This window comes from Trachinotus anak, unplaced genomic scaffold, assembly GCF_046630095.1.
Source record: "Trachinotus anak isolate AG129_WGS33_773 ecotype Australia unplaced genomic scaffold, CSIRO_AGI_Tana_v1 ptg000002l, whole genome shotgun sequence".
Lineage (NCBI taxonomy): Eukaryota > Metazoa > Chordata > Actinopteri > Carangiformes > Carangidae > Trachinotus > Trachinotus anak.
In genome coordinates this window covers 26,571,403-26,590,489 of record NW_027273853.1, presented here as the reverse complement: position 1 = coordinate 26,590,489, position 19,087 = coordinate 26,571,403, and the positions used below count along the sequence as shown (strand labels likewise).

The 19,087-nt window shown below is 42.0% G+C and overlaps 1 protein-coding gene across 1 annotated transcript; it reads left to right on the top strand.

Annotated features, from left to right (window-relative positions):
• The first annotated feature begins 9,675 nt into the window (after nt 1-9,675).
• LOC139606428 (peroxisomal succinyl-coenzyme A thioesterase-like) lies at nt 9,676-18,432 on the top strand. Its single transcript, XM_071458624.1, has 11 exons — nt 9,676-9,871; nt 11,083-11,293; nt 11,423-11,522; nt 11,613-11,803; nt 12,518-12,687; nt 14,673-14,792; nt 15,814-15,896; nt 16,295-16,388; nt 16,783-16,863; nt 17,193-17,334; nt 17,427-18,432. The coding sequence occupies exons 2-11, from the start codon at nt 11,098-11,100 to the stop codon at nt 17,561-17,563; spliced, it is 1,314 nt and encodes a 437-aa protein (XP_071314725.1). The 5' UTR covers nt 9,676-9,871; nt 11,083-11,097; the 3' UTR covers nt 17,564-18,432.
• The last annotated feature ends 655 nt before the right edge of the window (nt 18,433-19,087 follow it).

The following is a 19,087-nucleotide window of genomic DNA, read 5'->3' as shown; positions in this document are numbered from 1 at the left end:
ACCTAAATACCAAAAATAACACAGTGATGGTTCCTCTTTGTTTACATGTATTAGAGCATTTATTCACTTAAATTAAAGTTTTAAGATACTTGTACTTTACTTGAGTGATTCTAGTTTATAAAATATGAAATATTGTACTTTTTACTCTTTAGTTACTTTAGTTACTTGTTACTTTGCTGATAAATAGTACTAGATTTATTCAACTAATAAACTGGGTTATTCTGTATAATGAGAACTTGTGCTTTCTGTACTGTAGGTATACTAATGCTTAATTTAATTATGTATTTTAATTCAAGTAAAACTTTGAATTTGACTTTTTCCTTTGTGCAGGGAAGATTGTAGCTGACTCCTCCCACCCTGGACACAAACTCTTTGAGACACTCCCCTCTGGCAGGAGGCTGCGGTCCTTCAGGACCAAAACCTCTCGCCACAAAAATAGCTTCTTCCCATCTGCTATTAGCCTCATCAACAAGGCTAGAGAGCCCCACTGTTGCTGATCAATTGCACCAATCACCAGAAAAAATTCCTTGTATGTGAAAACATACTTGGCAATAAAACTGATTCTGATTCTGATTCTGATTCTGATTCTGAATGCAGGAGTTAATTTGTTACAGAATATCTTATCATATCTTTCTGTCTCTTTGTAGTCATTTTGCACCTCTTTGTGATCTCTGTACTTATTTGTGTCTTTTTGTGCCTGTTTGTGGTCGTTTATGTCTCTCAACTGAGTTTTGTGACTTTTAAACCAGAAATATTAACAGTGACTTCATACAGAGGCTCTGGCCCTGGGGCCCTCTGCCATCTAAGGCTCAGGGGCCTGGTTGACCCCCTCAGTACTTCATCCAAACTGCAGCTGGAACAAACTCAAGCTCCCGTGCCTCCAGCAGCTGACAGAGCGGTGTGAGGGTAATGTTTGGCTCTTCACCCTTTAATATCTCAGGACAAAGATTTTCCAAGCTGACTGATAAGAACTTTAAAAAACATCAGAAGGAGATCTGTGATGGAAAACACTCTGACGGGCTGATAACAGATGAAATGTGTTTGTTTTGACTGCAGCATGAGGTCAGAGAGGTGACACATGCCTTATGATCTCTGTGTTTACATCCAGTGTGTTTTTATCCCACCAGCGCTGCAGAGGAACTAGGTCAGTACGACTACAGCCTCTCTCTAACCCTAACCCCCACCCTTAATTTTTCCCTTAAATCACACTTTAATCAATGGATTATAATATTTTTAGCAGGTTATGTGTTTGACTTAAGAGCCTTATGGAGTAAAATAAATAATTAAAATTGAGCAAATACCATTACACACTATTTACTGCCTAACTGCTAACTTTTAAGCCAAAACATACATTAATAAATTATTTCTTACTGCACATTCATCGGTTAGTCCCTTAATATCCCAGTAAAATGGATGAAACACAGATTTTTGTCACTTTGAATTACTAAAAGTGAAAATTAAATAAATTTGATAAACTGAAAAATGAATTAAAATTGACCTCACTTTAAAATTTCATTAAAGATTTAAAATTGCTGCTTCAAAATATGAGTTTTGTGCATAAGGATTAAATATTAATATAAACATTTAATCAGATTTTGTTGACATAGTTAACAATAGTTGATTTCAGAGGAAAAGTCAGCTAACATGCAGCAACAAATCAGCTGCCAACAGTCAACAATCTTCAGTTTGGTCTAAAAAATATTCTTTTATAAATAATTACAGTAAATTCTCTGCACGCACACACTGCTGTGTCTGCCAGCCATTACAACCATTTACAACCATTACAGTTTTATATAAGAAGGGCGATTTCTTTCAGCTCTGCAGATTTATGAATTTAAAGTAAAGACCCTCCTCATCCATCAGGAGATGCAACCCCAGCCCCACCACCCTCTCCTCTCTACAGCCTCCAGCACAAAGGAGAGCGTTGTCTCAGCATCATTTCAGACGTTCAGTCCGTAAACGGTCGTTTCTCTCTCAGCGGGAAAAAAGAGCCTATTTATAGACTGTGGAGTGAGGCAGCCTGAAGTTGGTCTTCTTTATACAAATGTGACTTTAAGGAGGTTCAACTGTGTGTATGTGTGTGTGTGTGTCCTCAGTGAAAGAACTTAAATTGGTTGTTCAACAGTTATTTGCTTTCAGTAAATATGAAGCTGGGGTCAGTAGCCAGTTAGCTTAGCTTAGCACAAAGACTGGTAACAGGGGAAAACAGCTAGCCCGGTCTCAGTCTCAGTAATTAAAACTTCTCATCTTGTTTGTTTAACATGTGCAGAAATCAAACCCCCGAAAGATAATGTTTGGGTAGGAGGTTAGAGAACGTCTGTTGCCGTGGTTACAGTGAAAAACACGTGCTTTAGATTAGAGAATGATTGATGCCAGGCAGTTGCTGGGCTTGGTTTCACGGTGCTTTCTACAGCTGGCTGATAAAGTGTCAGTGTAATCCTGATTCATACGCGAGGTTGACTCAACACGCAGCCACCCCTGCGTGTTGCATGACGGAGCGTGTTATTAAACGCAGGGGGAGATTGCAGGGTGACAGCTATTTGTCTCTGTCCATCTTTCTCCCCCATCACGTTCTGGATCATCTCTAACTCTCGCTCTTTTCCCTCTCTTCCCTTTTCTACTCTTTTCTCTGCAGCTGCTGTGATCTCTACCACCTGACCCTGCTCTGTGTCTGCAGACAGTGTATATGTGTATTTATCAGTGTGTTTATTTACATGTGTGTGTGAGTCTGGACTCACTCAGAGCCAGCGTGTCCTCGCTTCACCTCTCTGCTGCTTCAGCATCATCACTGGTCTTAAAGAAAAAACATCCAAGCCACACTTCCTTTCCCTCCCCGTCTTCTCACCCCTCTCCTCCCTCACCCCCCCCCTCCCGACAAAGTAACACACAGTTATGCCAGTTTTTGTGTGTTTACAGTTGTGTTAGTGTGTTTACATTTTAAAACCTGGAATTCAGTGAGGCAGATGAAGAGAGGAACAGAAGAGGAGAAAGAAAGGAGAGACGGAGGGATGGAGTGACAAAAAGCTGGAGCCCACAGAACTGGTCGAACCTCTTGACCTCTCCACCCAAACAAAGAAACACACCTCTCTCACTGCCCCCCTGCTGGACACAACATGAAGTGCAGGCTGTGTTGCCTTCTCATTTAATGCTGTTTCATACTTCAACCCTTCCTCATTTCAGAGGAAAAGGCTGAACCTTCACTACGTTTATCTGACGGTCAGATTAATATTTCACATGCAAGGTACCGGCTAAGTTTAGCATTCGTTACCGGCTGCGACGGCACGGCTGGTGTTGTTTTCACCTTGTGAATGTGTGTGTCGCTGTCACCGTGGCAGAGTGTGGTCCTGCAGACACCTTCCGTAGTGTGAACTACAACAGAGGTGGTTTCCAGGACTTTGGCTCGTCCTCATATGTACTGTTATGTCACAACTGTGCGAGATACAGTCATGAAACTTTACAGTTGTGTAGCTGAGATCAAAATGAAGGAGTTCAACATGTTGAGAGCCGTCGTGGCTGGTGTGAGCCCTCCAGTTATATATTAAATCAGATGTTTCTGTGATGTCTTTTTGGCTCGTGACCTCTTACAAAATGCAGTGTTTGACTGGGGCTCCTTATCATATTTCATAAATCCACGAATTCTACCAAAGACTAATTTCCTCCTTCACTAAGATAATTATCGGAACATTAAATAAAAGTCCAAAGCTTGTGAAAATTTGTGCCTGACAACTTAGATCTTTCTTCTTTCCTCTCCCAAATATTATGTCACCACTCCTGTCCATAAGGTGAATAAAACCAGCTCCACTTTGCGCAGATACAGCAGTAAAATGCTGCTTAATCACTGATGCATCAGTATTAACAATCTAATAATCTCACATATAACAATATAACACTCACAAGAGAGACTTTCTCTGTGCTTTCACTTAAGTAGGATTTTGAATGATTATGATTTACTGTGATGGAGTCTTTTTTATATTGTTGTATTAGTACTTTTACTGAAGTAAAGGATCAGAGTACTTCTTCCACTACTGGTGCACAGCAGGACTCTGATGCTGTTGGATACAAAGCTGACAAACAGCACCAACAAAAACGAACTCATGCACTTGTTTTCCTGCAAAAAAAACAAAACACAAAAAAGGCAGTTTTGGTTTTAATTGTCCAGGTTTTCAAATACAGTATCTGTGTCTTCCTCTGCCCCTGATACTATGGAGGTAACTGTACCTGAGGGAACAGTCCCAAACACCGTGTCCTTCAGTGTTTCCAAGTATCCAGCTATTTCCATCAACATCATCATGAATTCAATTTCACAAAACACGACAGTCTCGGTCCAGATGGTAACAGGTGTCCCCTCCTTTGTGTCTCCTTGTTGTGAATGAGGACCCCTCCCCCTGAACTCCACCCACACCCACTTCTCCTCCCAGTTTCCTCCTCACATCACGTCAAAATACACAGACAATGACGTATGACTCCCATGAATATTAAGTGTTTGAATATATTTTAAAGCAGCTGAGCTTTTCTGTCTGCTTCCCTTTAACCAGTCAGTGATTTAGACTCCGTGTGTGTGTGTGTGTGTGAGTGTGAGTGTGTGTGTGTGTGTGTGTGTGTGTGTGTGTGGGGAAAGCCGAGGAGGCGTGGTTAGAGACATTTCTCATCGGGCTTTAGACAGCTGACCTTTGACCTCCTAACTCGTCCCAATATGTTTTTTTTCACACTGAGTTGTTATTAGCATGATTAGCATCATAGCATCCAGCGGGGGCTGCTGGGAGCTGCTGGTCATTCATCACCCGAGTGCGTTGTGTTTTGAAATAATAAGCTGAGATAAATGAGGATGATTTACAGAGACACTGATTTATCATCACTCATTTATCTTTGTTATTGAGGAGTGTCTGGTCAGAGGGGTGAAGAGTAAAAACTGTTTCTTAGCTGGAGGTTAGCAAGCAGCTAACCAGTGTACATCAGAATCAGAATCAGAATCAGAATCAGGTTTATTGCCAAGTATGTTTTCACGTACAAGGAATTTGTGCTGGTGAATGGTGCAGAGCGCACCAAAACACAGAGGCAGCCATCTGCGGCGCCATTTAAAAAGGAGGAATGGGGAAAAACAAGTGGAGAGGAGAGGAGAAAAAATAACAGAACCCAAACTATACTCCTGGGGGGGGGGGGGTGGGGGGGGGGGTAAAGTGTGGGATTCGGGAAAAAAAACCTCAGCAACATAGGCATATATAAACAAACACATCTTACAACACAGTGACTCAAGACAATTTGCTCCAGGGGAGGGGGTAAAGGGGGGAGGAGGTGATTCCAGTGCAGACAGGCAGCCAGCCACAGCCGCTGCCATGAAGGCGCAGCTATCGGACCCCGCCCGCCGCGCTGGATGGGAGGAAGCGGCGAAGGCGTGGGATGGGGTTGGGTTGTGAGTTGCATATGTACATGTAAGAGGTGTCCGTGAATGTGTGTGTGTGCATAGGCCTGGGGAGTCGCTTCGTCTAGTTCACAATCAGTGCCTCAGTTCGCAGGGTGTCATCGCGATAACACAGCAAGTTGCCATGGAGACATCCTTGATCGGTTCCTGGACGGAGTCAACAATCCACAGGTGTCCGTGGAGGAGGGGGGGGGGGTAGGAGTAGAAGCGTCTCACTGCAGAGATCTCGTGGGGGAGTTGTTCCAGCACCGGCCTTGGCCAAGGCCGGTGCTGCGGGGGCCGGAACGCAGATTAGATTATGGTTGTTTGGGTTAGGGCGAGCAGTCGTATTTCAATAGACACGGCTTACTCTGTTAGTCCATTCTGGTCATCTCCATCCATTCTCCTTTTCAAAGCTGCAAGCTTCTCCAAGATGTGACCCATGTTGCGATTTATGACCACAGTCTGAGCATTAACAGCTCCTTCCATATGAACAGTATCTTCTGCCATTGCTGCCTGTGTAGCTGCTTCTTTTCTGAGGATCTGTTGCTGCAGAACTCAGTTGGATTTATTTTTGATGGAGCTGCAGTAGAAGTTTCTTCCTGTTTACAGTTGTGGTGAAAATTCATTGAAGTTGGCTGAGACTAAGTTGTCTTTTTGGCCTTCATTAAAGCCTTTGAAAAGGGGTCAGTCATTGAACAAGTGTCTGAGCTGAAAGACAAGAGGAAGAACAATCACATCAGGTTCATAAGAGGAAGACTATCCCAACCTTCACCTTCTCTGCACAGCATCTTCCTCTTGGATACATTTAGTCCCTGCTGTCTGATACAAAGCAGAAACTAACAAGAAAAGGAGTGTGCTGTAGAAAAGTCTAATTTCAGCAGTTTCCATGTGAGTGAACACATTATAGAACATGCATACATGACAGTATGTACATTTCCATTACATTAGTCTTTGTGCTAAGCTAGGTTAAACACATCCTGGACCTATTTCTCTACTAGACACATGTAGATGTTTCAAATGCCAGAAATATCACAGGTTTGTTAAAAAATAAAAAAAAGATTGTTTCCTTAAATGGCTGAATTTCTTTAGAGGATCTATTTTTGAGTTTTGCTGTTGCTACATAGCCAATATCAGCAAAAGCTGTTTACTTACAGATCAACAAGACACATTGTGAGTTCAGCATCAAACTTCATTCCTTTATCTACCAACAGCTGCTTCCAGATGTGGAAAGCAACCATCTTGTTTTGCCCTGTCTTCTCCTGAAGTTAGCATGCTAACCAGCTAGCACCCTCCTGGTCTCATTATGTTTGGATATGATATGTTCAGAGTCCATTCTGCCCAACAACGGTTGAAGTTCTTGGCAAGACTGGTAAGTAAACGGTTGCTAATGCTAATGTTGGTGACAATAACAAAACTTACAAATTAGCTCCTTAAAAAAATGAAAAGCAGAGGAGCAGCAGGAGGGAATCAGAAGAACCCTTTTACCTGTCACATATATGTGTTTTTGGCCCTTTCAGAGGGCCCCCAGAAAACAGATGGATGTTTTGGTGCTGACTGACAACCACACTTTGTTGTTGTGCACTCAGTCGGATTAAAAAAACCCTGCCCCCCCCCATACTCTTCAGAGGTCAAAGGTCAAAGGGTGTGTGGAATTGTCGGGAGACATGACATTGACTTTGCTCGTATTTTTATCCAAGTTGAGAGTGAATGACAGACAGTCACACTTCAGGCTGTACTGTAGTCAGTGCACGGTGCCTGGTGCTAAAATAGACAGCCCACCAACCCATGGATTTAAAAGAAACTGGCCCAAGGCTAAACTGACATCCTAACCCCTTGCCTTAATGTTGGACAGTCCACCTACGACCTTTGTCCTCACAGTTTTATTGGTTTGTTTGAAACTAGCATATCATTAGGAAGTGAAAGCAGCCTGCAGAGATCTATAACTGACGAAGGAGAGAACACAGCTCCTCACAGTTTTTAGATGTAAGGTTTATTATTTGAGTCTTTACTCGAGCAGAGATAAGTTTAAAACAGAAAAAGGGAGACGTGAGCTGCTGAGCAGAAGGACATTCACTGGAATAAAATGAGTAAGTATAACTTTTCTTCATAACAGTCTTTAGTATTTTCTCTTCTCTTGCTTTGACATAATTACACTGGATTTCTATGATGTCTGGTCTTTAAAAAACTTTCGATATAACAAGGCCAAAATAACAATATTATCTAAATCTAGTCTAACACAGAGCTTAGACTTAATCTTTAGTCTTGGTGATGAACGGGACATGGCACCTGACTATGTTAACCGCCTGTGTGCAAGAATTTTTAGAGGACGACCAGAGGAGAGAGAGAGACAGATGTTACCTGTAATGAAGGGTAGTAGCTAAAGGTCAGGGAAGAAAGACACCCATGTTAGTGTGAAATCATGATTAGTTTCTATGGAAACCAGAGGAGACAGATGTGAGCACATGATGAAGATTAGTGGCTTGGGCACACAGAGGAAAGAAAGACTGGTGTCAGCATGTGATGAAGGTTAGTGGCTGGGGAGACAAGAAGAGAGAGATGTTATCTTCGGATGAAAATTAGCGGCTGAATGACAGTGGAGGGAGAGACAGATGTCAGGGTGCGATGACGGTAGAGGCTGGAGAAACGGTACCGTACAAGAAATGTTAGAGGCTAGGCCAATGAGAGGAGAGACAGACAGATATTAGTCAGCAATAAAACAGAGAGCAGAGGAGAGAGACAGATATTTAGAGGCTTTGAAGACTAGAGGAGTGAGATGAAGGTTGGTTGCTGGGGAGTCCAGAGCAGTGAAAAACTGATGTTAGTGTGGAAAGAAAGAGACTGATGGCCAGTGGAGAGACAGACAGATATTACCATGAAACGAAAGTTAGACGCTGGGGGAGGAGAGACACAGATGTAGGCATGTGAGGAACTTTTGAATCTTGGAAGACCAGAGGACAGAGACACAGAAGCATGTGTTGAAAGTTAGAGGCTGGGAGACCATAGGAAAGATGTCAAGTCAGAGGCTGATGGGCAGTGAAGAGAGACAGATGTTAATGTGAAATTAAGGTTAGAGGCTTGGAAAACCAGGAAAGAGAGAGATAATAGCATGCAATAAAGGTTAGATGCTGCAGAAGTTGAGGGAAGAGATCCAACTTATTGACCTTTCTCCAAACCTTTATTTCTGTCAATTCCTGACCTACAATTCCAAACATATTTGTTCTGCCAAATGTTGTTAATGACACTGAGACTAAAGAGAATTTGTCAATTGTTGCCCTTGCGTGGAAACCTAGTATGTATGTATGATGTTTTTCAAATAAATGAACATTGCAAGGTTTAGTCCCAAGTTAATACCTTTAGGTTGAATATTTGTTAAAACCTACAGAAATAAAGGGTGACCCATAGCAGCAATTTATGGGGAAAAAAAGAAAATACATAGACAGTTTCCACCCAACAGCGAGATAAGAAACGAATGAATATGCAAGCAAACGTGCAGTACAGCATGGAACATGTATCCCTGAAATCTGATAAAGGTTATTGGCTGAAATGTTTGTCTCTGTCTCAACTCATCAATAAATTGACTGAAGCATCTGTGATGTGGTTGTTTTTTTGTTTTTTTGTTTGTTTGTTTGTTTGTTTTGGACATGAAGCCAGAAATTATGGGCAACACGATGCAAAGACTTACACAGAAAAGTATAATTTTAAAGAAATAATATGTGAGGCTCTGGGTCTCTCTTCTGATTGGCTGACTGCTTTCTGAGTGATTGAATAAAAGTATAGTCCATAACAGGTAAACACCCAGAGAAACCAAATCCTGCATGATTGGATGCCGTGTGCAGGTGGGCGGGGCTTGGGGCGTGGCTGAGAGCAGTGACCGCTTCAAACTTACATTAAGTCCTGAGGTCAGGTCCTGAATACAGGCTGTGTGCGTTCCTCTGTGGACTGAGGCCTTGATCCTTTCACAGTATTAATGTAGAACCTAGACCTGCTTTATAATCAAAAAAGAAAAAGAAGAATAGAATAGAATATCTTTATTGTCAATGCAACATACACAGTTGTACAAGAGTGCGACTCTTGGAATAAGACTATGAGGAAAATATTCAACTTGAGGTGGAAATCTTTATACAATATGGGACCTTAAAGGCTAAGTTGAGTCAAGTCATGTGACTTCAGCCCCCCCCCCCCCCCCCCCCCAGCATGTCTCCGGACTGAATGTGGAGTTTCAGCGGCTCGGTGGCTCCATCTGGTGTCCGGACAGGGTGATGTTTCCTCGGGAGGAGACAGAGGCTCCACACGGTGGGTGCTGAAGTTCACAGTAACGATGGGTTATTTATTGTTGGAACCACGCACAGTTTGTCTCAACCCCGAGAGGAGTCCAACACCAGCAGACACAAGCTGCAGCCTGTGAGGACGGCCCGCAGCTCCTGCCTCTCTCCAGGGACCGCTCCTGTCTGCCCCCAGTCCGCTCCGACTGTAAGTACACACACTGTTTTTCTGGACTTTGAGCTCATGTTCACGTTTGTTGGGGAATACAAGTGACAAATACATTTCTAAGCCATTTGTTTCCCAGTAGAAACAATTCGTCAGACTCTACTGACTCAATAAATCTCAGACTCGGAAGAAGACGCACACCAACCCCAGTGCACACGCAACCGTGTCGGGTTACGGCTGTTGGGCAACACTTGAATCTAATCTACATTACATAACTAATCTCATTTACAACTATGGTGTAAACCTACATGTTAAAAATCCACCGAAACAAACTTCTGTATGATGCTGGTTGCTTCAAACCGGTGGTTGACTGATTAATCAAGCACATGAGCTTTGAGGTACTTTACGAACCATCCAGAGATGTAATATACAGTATGACATATATCCCTCTATCAAGAGGCATGTTGCCATATATTCCACTTCAAAGGGGGATATATCCCAGGTAGCACAATGAAACTTTAGGTCCACACTGTATGCCAGGGTCCTCAGCCAGGGTATGGACCATATCATTTCACATCTGGGCAGAATCTGGATGTTATACTCCAGATTTTCTGTGTGTTGGTCCAGATGTGGAAGCAGCATCAGACAATCATGCTGCTGTGGAACCGGGCATATTCTGGGCCGGATTTATTTTTCTATTTTGGGATTATTCTCATTTCCATCCTCTGAATTTATGAAGATAATATTATAGATATCATTATTATTTATAACATATATGAAATACTCATTGTAGAATGTTTATATGTACGTATTAAAATACCCATATGATTAATATTTATATGGTTTAACATGTTGTGACCATATATGTTAACGTTATATATTTAATTTATGTTTGCCAATTTATTAAAACAACATACATATTAGAATTCTATATGCTGATCAATGTTATTCTAATTAATTGATCTCAGTCTCAGACCTTTGGAACCCACTGTATATGATATCAACCTATATTGACAGGCTTTGAGAGGGATATATATACATATATAGCATTATTTAGAATAATATCTGGGTGACGTCAGTGTGTGAGCATGAAAGTGGATGTCTCACACCAAAAAAAGTTAATGCTCTATGGTGAACTGAATTCACCATCTTATAGTATTGTCCTTTCATTGTTGTTCATTATCTGTCCAGTCAGATGTTTTGGCGTTACTTTGACCATGTTTAGACGTGTTTGTCTCTGGTTGTTTTATCAGTCTGCTCAGTTCAGGATGGACAAGAAGCAGTGTTGTGTGAAGCTGTCGGTCCAGCCGTCCAGAGGACTCATGGATGAGAAGTTCGTTGTCCTGGTCCAGAATGTCCCCCCTGGTTTCCAGCTGACCATCCACGCCCTCCACCAGTGTGAAGATGGACACAGCTGGGAGGCGTTTGGTCACTACACTGCTGACGCCACTGGGACTGTGAACGGTACATGGTTCAATACAGAGACCTGGAAAATACAGGAAAATTTATATGGAAATGTTTGAAGATACATAAAGTTTTTGAGAGAATAAACATTAAAATGAGAAATAATTTTTCACACTTTTAACTTTACAGTTTCAGAGGATCCCAGTCTGGGCGGGACATATTCTGGAGTTGAACAGATGGGTCTACTGTGGAGCCTCAGACCAGTTCCAGGCAGCAAACCTGGACTCAGGTACACTAACAAGACCATTACTGCTCAGATGATACCCATCATTACTGTTTAGCTATAAGTATCAGAGCTGATTCTCCCATTATCCTTCAGGATGAGGAAGATGAACGTCCAGACTCCCATGGAGATCACAATCTCGGTTTACCAGGGTCATCAGACTGAGGGGTTCGTGGATCAGGTGCCGCTGGCTGGTGTGTTGGTGGAGCGTTGGTACTTGGCGCCTGGTGTTCGCAGGATCCCGATCACAGAGGACAACCTCACTGCGACCCTTTTCCTGCCCCCAGGTAGGACCAGAGGAGAGTCTGGAGGGAAATGTCTTGCAGGTGGAGCTCAGACAAGAACTGGAGTCTTAAAGTGGATGTGAGCTGCAGCAGGGAGAGAAGAATAGCTGGGTGTCGTCAGCGTAGCACAGCACCAAGAGTACTTGTGTAGAAGAGGATGGGACCCAGGACTAAGCCTCGTTTTTAACAGCCAGCTGTTTTTATGCTTCGTTGCTCAGACACAATGATCCTGCACAGGTTCTGGTTTGTTGTCTAGAGTCCACTGCCATGAGTCCCACCAAAAAGTGATGAACCCTTGTTGTTTCAGTAGTGAGTTTGCTTTTCTGTTGTTAAGTGTGGTAGATTCGACTTTAGATGACAACCAACAAAATCCTAAAAACCACAGTACCCTCTTTAAAAAATCCAGAAAGCCCTTTCATATGATGTGTCTTCTTCTCTGTGTGGTACTGCTGATGCACTATGGTGTGTTGGGTCAGATGTGTGGTACATCAGTTTAGATGTTTAGGAGCTGTTTCTGTCTGGATGTAGGCTTGAGTGATGATTCAGCTTGTTCAGCCGTACACACAAGAAGATGTAGACAAACAAAACAAAACTTTTCTATTGCCACATGGGTGCTTGGACTAGCTATCAGTGTTCAGCGTAATTAAGCTGCAACTAGAACGTGTGAATTAACTGTCATGTAAACGGACTGTTTTTGGTGTTTTAATTTGTTTGAAGGACCTGGACCTTTTCCCGGCCTCCTGGACCTGTGGGGGGGTGGAGGGAAGTTGGTGGAGTACCGTGCAGCACTGTTGGCCTCCCACGGCATCGCCTCCCTGGCTCTTGACTACTTGACGTCTAAAATCACCATGGAAACTGGGAAGATGGTGGACAACGAGTACTTTGAGGTAAACCTGATGAATTTCCCAAAATAACATTTCATATGAACCTGCATATGTTGGTCACAAGGGAGTAGCAGAAATCCAACAAGCTGACACACACACACGCACACACATAGAGCTCTGGCATATTACTATTAGCTATTCAGTATTAGCAGAAATCAAAGCCGGTAGTTGCACCACAACCAGGAGAGCCCCATGTCTCCACAGCTGGTCGTAGCTGCTCAGTTAACTGCTGGACCACGAGCCTTTAGTCATCGAACCACAACACATCTTTAGGGTCAGTTGGTTGTGTAAAAGCCATAAAAGAGCAGCCAAATGGATGAAACAAGTAAGAAAAATTAATGCTAAGACAGATTAACAGTTATCCTAAAGTTAGGAGAGTTTATTTAGGACAGTTAGGACCTAAGATATCAGGTCCTAACTGTAATTACTCTGGTTACCGTACAGGTAGGATAGGATCTGCAAGTTAGAAAGTTTCTTTGATATGGCCACAGGTCCTCAAATTCTTGAGGAGCCTGCATACTAATCTCTTGTTTTGGGTGTGAGATGGTTAGTCACACTCTGTTAATATTGTTGAGTCATGTAGGTTAAAAGTCTTAGCTGCAGTTTCCAGGTTGTGTGTCTGTTATCTCTGTGATTGTTTATGTATCAATAAAACCACGGTTCAGAGGTTCATTCACCTTTACAGAGACAGTCATTCACAGACCGGAGAAGCTCAGGTGTTGAATTCAAAGATTACTGGAGGAAGTGTCAGTGAGAATTTAACCCTGAAAGAATGAGTCTTATTGATTTAAATTCAAGTATATTTTACCTTAAAAATATCCAGGGTCTTAGCAAAAAAATCTACATATGTAGTCTCAGTGGGCCCCCTTCCTGTGCCTGTGCAAATGACTAAATCAACAAGTTTAAACCCATTCATCTGTAGTGGTTACTGGTTAACCTAAAATGAAGAAAGTCTGCACAATCTAAAATCTCTGCATAGTTAAGCCTCTTTTCTCAACATAGTGTACTCACTGTGTGAAGCTTCACCTTGAGGCTTCACAACAACATAAGATAAACGCAGAAAGTAGATTTTACTCAGGGCCTACAATGGTATTTCATAAGAGGAACATAAAGACAGGCCAAATATTGAAACTAAAAAACAGGATTAGTTCCTGCTATTACTCTCATTACTCTCCTAATGAAGCACTCATGTTAAATTATAACTTACTTATTGTGCCAATGATGTAAAATTTCCAAATTATGACAAAACCAATGATTTCATTTCAGGCATTCTGGGGGTCGTCCCCAGTTTGGGGCCCTGGTAACTTAGTTCCCCTGCTCCCACCACTGCGGCACACCTGAAAATATCAGACTGGACATGGGGCCTGAGTCCTCAAGTGCTTTTATTCTGATCCATCCATCAATCATTGCTTAACCGTGTAGTGTAATAAAGTCATAACTGTTAACCAGGTTAACAGCCTGGCATCAAACTGGAGACAGGAACATTAAGAAAGTCAATCTAATATGTTCTGCCAAAATCACATCATTACAAATTTGCCTCAGGGGCCTTTCTGTACAACATACTGCACCTTCTTTTTATAGAAACATTCAATTCAGGTAGGAAACACAGGAGGAACCCTTTAACAGGAAAGAAAATAGACAAATGAGGCGAGGTCCTCAGTTAGATTATACAGCATTTATTTTGCAATCAGGAACATGATTGCACAACTTAAGTCCTCTGACACTCAAAGATCCCACTCAGATTATAACAGCCTGTTTCACACCGATATACCAGCTGCCATGGCACAATGAGAGCTGGTTTATTGAAATGTGTTTGTCCATCCATCAGAAGTTTGTGACATGTAATGAACAATCTACTTGTCACCATCACCGTGGTCTTTTTTGATATGTATTTTAATATAAATGGTATGAGTTATGAGAGTCCAGATTAAAATTGGTCTCTGTTGCAGCTGCAGTAGTTTGTTTTCTGACATGTTGTCCTGCTGCAGACGGCCTACAGAGTCCTGCAGCAGCATCCCCAGGTCCTCGGCAGCAGAATCGCCATGTTGGGCCTTTCCTTTGGCACCAGTGTCACCCTCAAGATGGCTGCTTATTCCCAAGTCGTAAAGGTAAGACAAATATATCATCTTAATAAAGGAAAAGTTAGACTTCTTGCTTTCTTGCTTTCTTAAATGAGATAATTGATACCACTCTTATTTCTGTGCACCTTGGGGGGTTCTTGACTTGAAGGTTACTTGATCAGTAACCCTCTGCAGCCTCCTGACTGAGAAATAGGCAAATAAATTTAGAGATGTTAGAAAGCAAGTCTTGCTACCTTTTGACAGAGCCAGCTCAGTTCACCGGCTGGTGACTGCAGCTTCTACTGTCAACCTATTCTTTTAATTTAGCTCCACAAGTTTAGTAAAAGTCACCAGTCTCAAAGGTCACAGCTTTAGCCAAGTGAAATACTGTTGCTGCATTTTTGACTCTCAGTTGTATTATGGTGCCGAAAACGTAGTCGCTACTGATGGTTGTTGTAGGAAAGTGCTGCTGAGCTACTGATGCTGGCACACTAACTGAAAACATGCTAACTGGCTGGTAGCATGCTGTAGCTGGTTGGCTTGTCAGCTAACCATAGCTGTCAGTTAGCAAACTAGCTAACCAGACAAGAAATGAAATCTGTTAACTGAAGTTTATAAACCAGGAGAGCAGAGTTAAACGATATAGGATGGCACCACACAACTAAAATAATAATTTCCTAAATTTTTTAATTCTTAATTTTCTCTTTTTTCTCAACCAGCAGTGGTCTAGGGCTAATAGCATCTAAGGCTGATGAGAAAAGGCTGGATTTTTAGGTATTATCGCAATCATGATGCACTAATTGCGATCTTTCTCCCCAAATTTGAAATGCACTACTAAGAATATCCAGTGTTGAACCAGCAACACACAATATTGAATGAAAGAAACTGTTTTCAAAATTAAAACCTGAGTGAAACTTATTTTAAATAGTCAAGTTGTAACCAGCAGTCAATAAACAACCCAACACAGACTTTTAAGGACTCAGAATTCATGAAGAAAGAAATAGTTGTAGTAGTGCTGCTTTAATTGTTTTTCTTTTGGTTTTTGTGTGTCTGTGTGTGTGTCTCCCAGCTCAGGTGTGCGGTGTGTATTAGTGGGAGTCATGTGCAGCCAGTTGATGGAACTGTGGAACAAATACTGGGTTTCTTTAATAAGTAAGTTGATCTATTGTCAGTTACTTGAAGATTTCAGTTCAACAACTCAACCACTACTGGCCAGGTTGTCATTGAATGTCCTGATCCTGTTCCTGTGCCCCAGAGGAAAAACCCTTTAGATTTTAATGACCCCATAATCTTTCCTCTGGCACCAGGCTCTGGACAATCTTTGTAAAAAATTAGAATGTCACTCAGTAGAGCGTATATACCTCCACCAAGGGGAAATATTCTTGCAATGTTAAGGAAAGATCATGGATCCACTGCTTAAACTGGAGATCTGCACCCAAATTTAAAGGGTTCTTCCCTTAGGAGACAGAAAGATGTGAGTTGAGACTTTGGTCAAGTCTGAGTTAAGTGGAATTAGGGAAAAAAGTCATTTTCTTCATGGATCCAATCAGAAATGCTGCAAAGACTCGTTTCAACGAGGAGAACCAGGCGATCTGGCGAGACCTGCTGCTTCCCATCCCCACTGACCCCTCACTCAAAGTGGACGTGAGTACCACCAGCAAGACTGTCTCTGTCTTATTCTTATATAGTTTATTGTTATTATTTATTGAGTTTTGTGATTTTTTTTTGGTCACAAAAATGAAACAACAAAAGTAGATGTGAGTATTGATTTTCTTTGATTAAAACTTGTCCTAGTTAACTGGTGGTTTGCATTTTGTGTTATCACCCATGGAATCTGGTTTGTTTAGAAACTAAACAGTGATGTTGATGAGTTTATATTCTTTCATTTTCTGGGGAATCTACAAAAAACTGAAATATTTGTTGATCATTTCGCCTCTAGCTATGAATCATGTCTCAAAAATCCACAGACACATGATTCCCCAGGTGATGGCGGCAGGTAAAGAGATGTGAAACCATGCTGCTGTTTGTCTCTGAGCAGGTGGGACGACTCCAGTGTCCTCTGCTGCTGGTTGTAGGTGAGGACGATCAGAACTGGCCCGCCCATGAGTCTGCAATGGACGTGAGTTCACTGACACGATGAGCTCCTGTGTGAATAAATCAAGTCCAAAGGATGAATAGTTACGAGTATGGAATTTCATAGGGGCCATTACTGAGTAAATTAGTAAGACATTAAAGATTAATAATAATAATAATGATAATATGTATAAATAAAGTATTATGTGCAAATGAACCAATACTCTGTGAAATATTTCATGAGCTTTTTAAAACTTTTAATTTCTGTAGTAACACTTTAATTGAAATGTATTTTGATGTACACATAATGGGCCTTTTTCCAATGTGACTTCAGCAAAAACAGCAATAAGAAAGCAGTAACTTCCTGTTTTCTAGATGAAGGAAATGATGGAGCGAGCAGGGAACAGCCACCTGCTGACTGTCCTGTCTTACCCGGACGCCGGTCACCTGATCGAACCTCCCTACACGCCACATGCCCGAGCCAGCGCTTTCAGAACAGTCAGCACACGTCAGAAGTGTAGGTTCACAGGATGGTGACACAAACTCAGGCTCTCAGAAACTCAGGACCTCAGTGCTGACGGCTGTTTCTGTTGCCTTTTGTCTTTGCAGTGATGGCTCTGTGGGGCGGAGAGATGGTGGCACATTCTCGCGCTCAGGAGGACGCCTGGAGGAAGATGCTGGTCTTTCTGAGGGAGAATCTGTACGGTGGATCAAACCCTGGCGCAACCTCTTTGTCCCACCTGTAATCAGGCTGACAGCTAATAGAGTTGCTAAATGAGAGGAGTTATTTTTTCTCACAGTCAAAACTGAAGCACTTTTATGCTTTAGATTGGCATGAAACTTCCCTGACTCAATCATTATCCAATCAGCCAATCACGTGGCAGCAGTGAAATTCATAAAATCCTGCAGATACAGGTCAGGAGCTTCAGTTCATGTTCAAACATCAGAATGACTGTTTCATGATTGCTGGTGTGAGACGCGCTGGTTTACCAGCCAATGAAAGGAACTGCTCCTTCCTACCTTCAGGCCATAGTCGCAACTTACGCTCCGGCTCAGTCATTGTACTTCTCTGCCCCGTCACTTCCGGGACCAGGGAGTGTGGTCACTCATCTCGTTCCCGGTCTTAGTTAGGGGTGAAACGAACTTTCCACTGACGTTACTGCGCATCTACCTCTGCAGGCTGACGACCACCTGGTCACATCGAGACTCCCCCATGTGAACACCTCTATGTCACATCTTAGAATTAAGGAACAAACACTTTTAGGTGTTTATCTCTCAGGCTTAAATTCCAGTTTTTGATGTCACCTGTTGACTTTGAATGACCTTACTCTAGGTTTTTCTGGCCATGTATCTGCCTTATGAAGGTACTGTAATGTAATTATTGACCAATGTCTTTTTTTAATTTTTATTAATTGATTAATCATTTAGTGTAAAAATGAAATAATGAAATGAAACTGACACCAGGGGATAGTTGGAGCTTTTGACTGTTAGATGATATCAGTGATTAATTATTTAAAAATGTCATCCATCCTTTTTTATCCTGTATCTGACAGTCATACTGTACCATCATTACATTAATGAAATACAAGATTAATAAACATGTTTGGAAATAATGCATCACAACTCCAGGGTAATCAATTGATGAGTATGTATCTCCTCTGCAAATCTCATCATCTGTGACCTGTCAGTTACAGATCTTGGCCTTTACAGGACCAGACTGGTGCTTCATCACATTTAAATTCACGAAAATCACAAACTGTGCTTAGAAAGCACAGGAGGTGTGGGGTGGCCATGTTGTCCTCCTCAGGATCTAAACAGACTGAATGTGGAGTTTCAGTGACTCGACGACGCCACTTTGTGTCCAGACAGAGAGACGTCTCAGTGGGAGGGGACGGGCTCCACGGGCTGAGGCTTTGGTTCAGAGGGTTTAATCAATTCAGATTCATACAAACTCTGTTACAGTTTTGTTTCCTGACTCTTTGTTGAGTTTAACAGCAGGAGGCTAACAACAGCTGACAGAAGACAAAGACAAATACAACAGCTCTGAGGTCTGTTGTGTGTCTGTTTGTACAGTCAGTAGTTCATAAAGGGAATGGAAGGAAAAACTGTAATTTAAGGGAAATAGAGGTAGAGAATTAGCTGTGTTATTGGACTCTACATTTACAGGACTTTAAATTCAGATGTGTGTGCAGAGATGCAGAGAGGATTTCTCCCACTTTGTAAATGATCAGTTCTTCTGTGGAAGTGTTGAAGGAACTAATGTAGGAGTT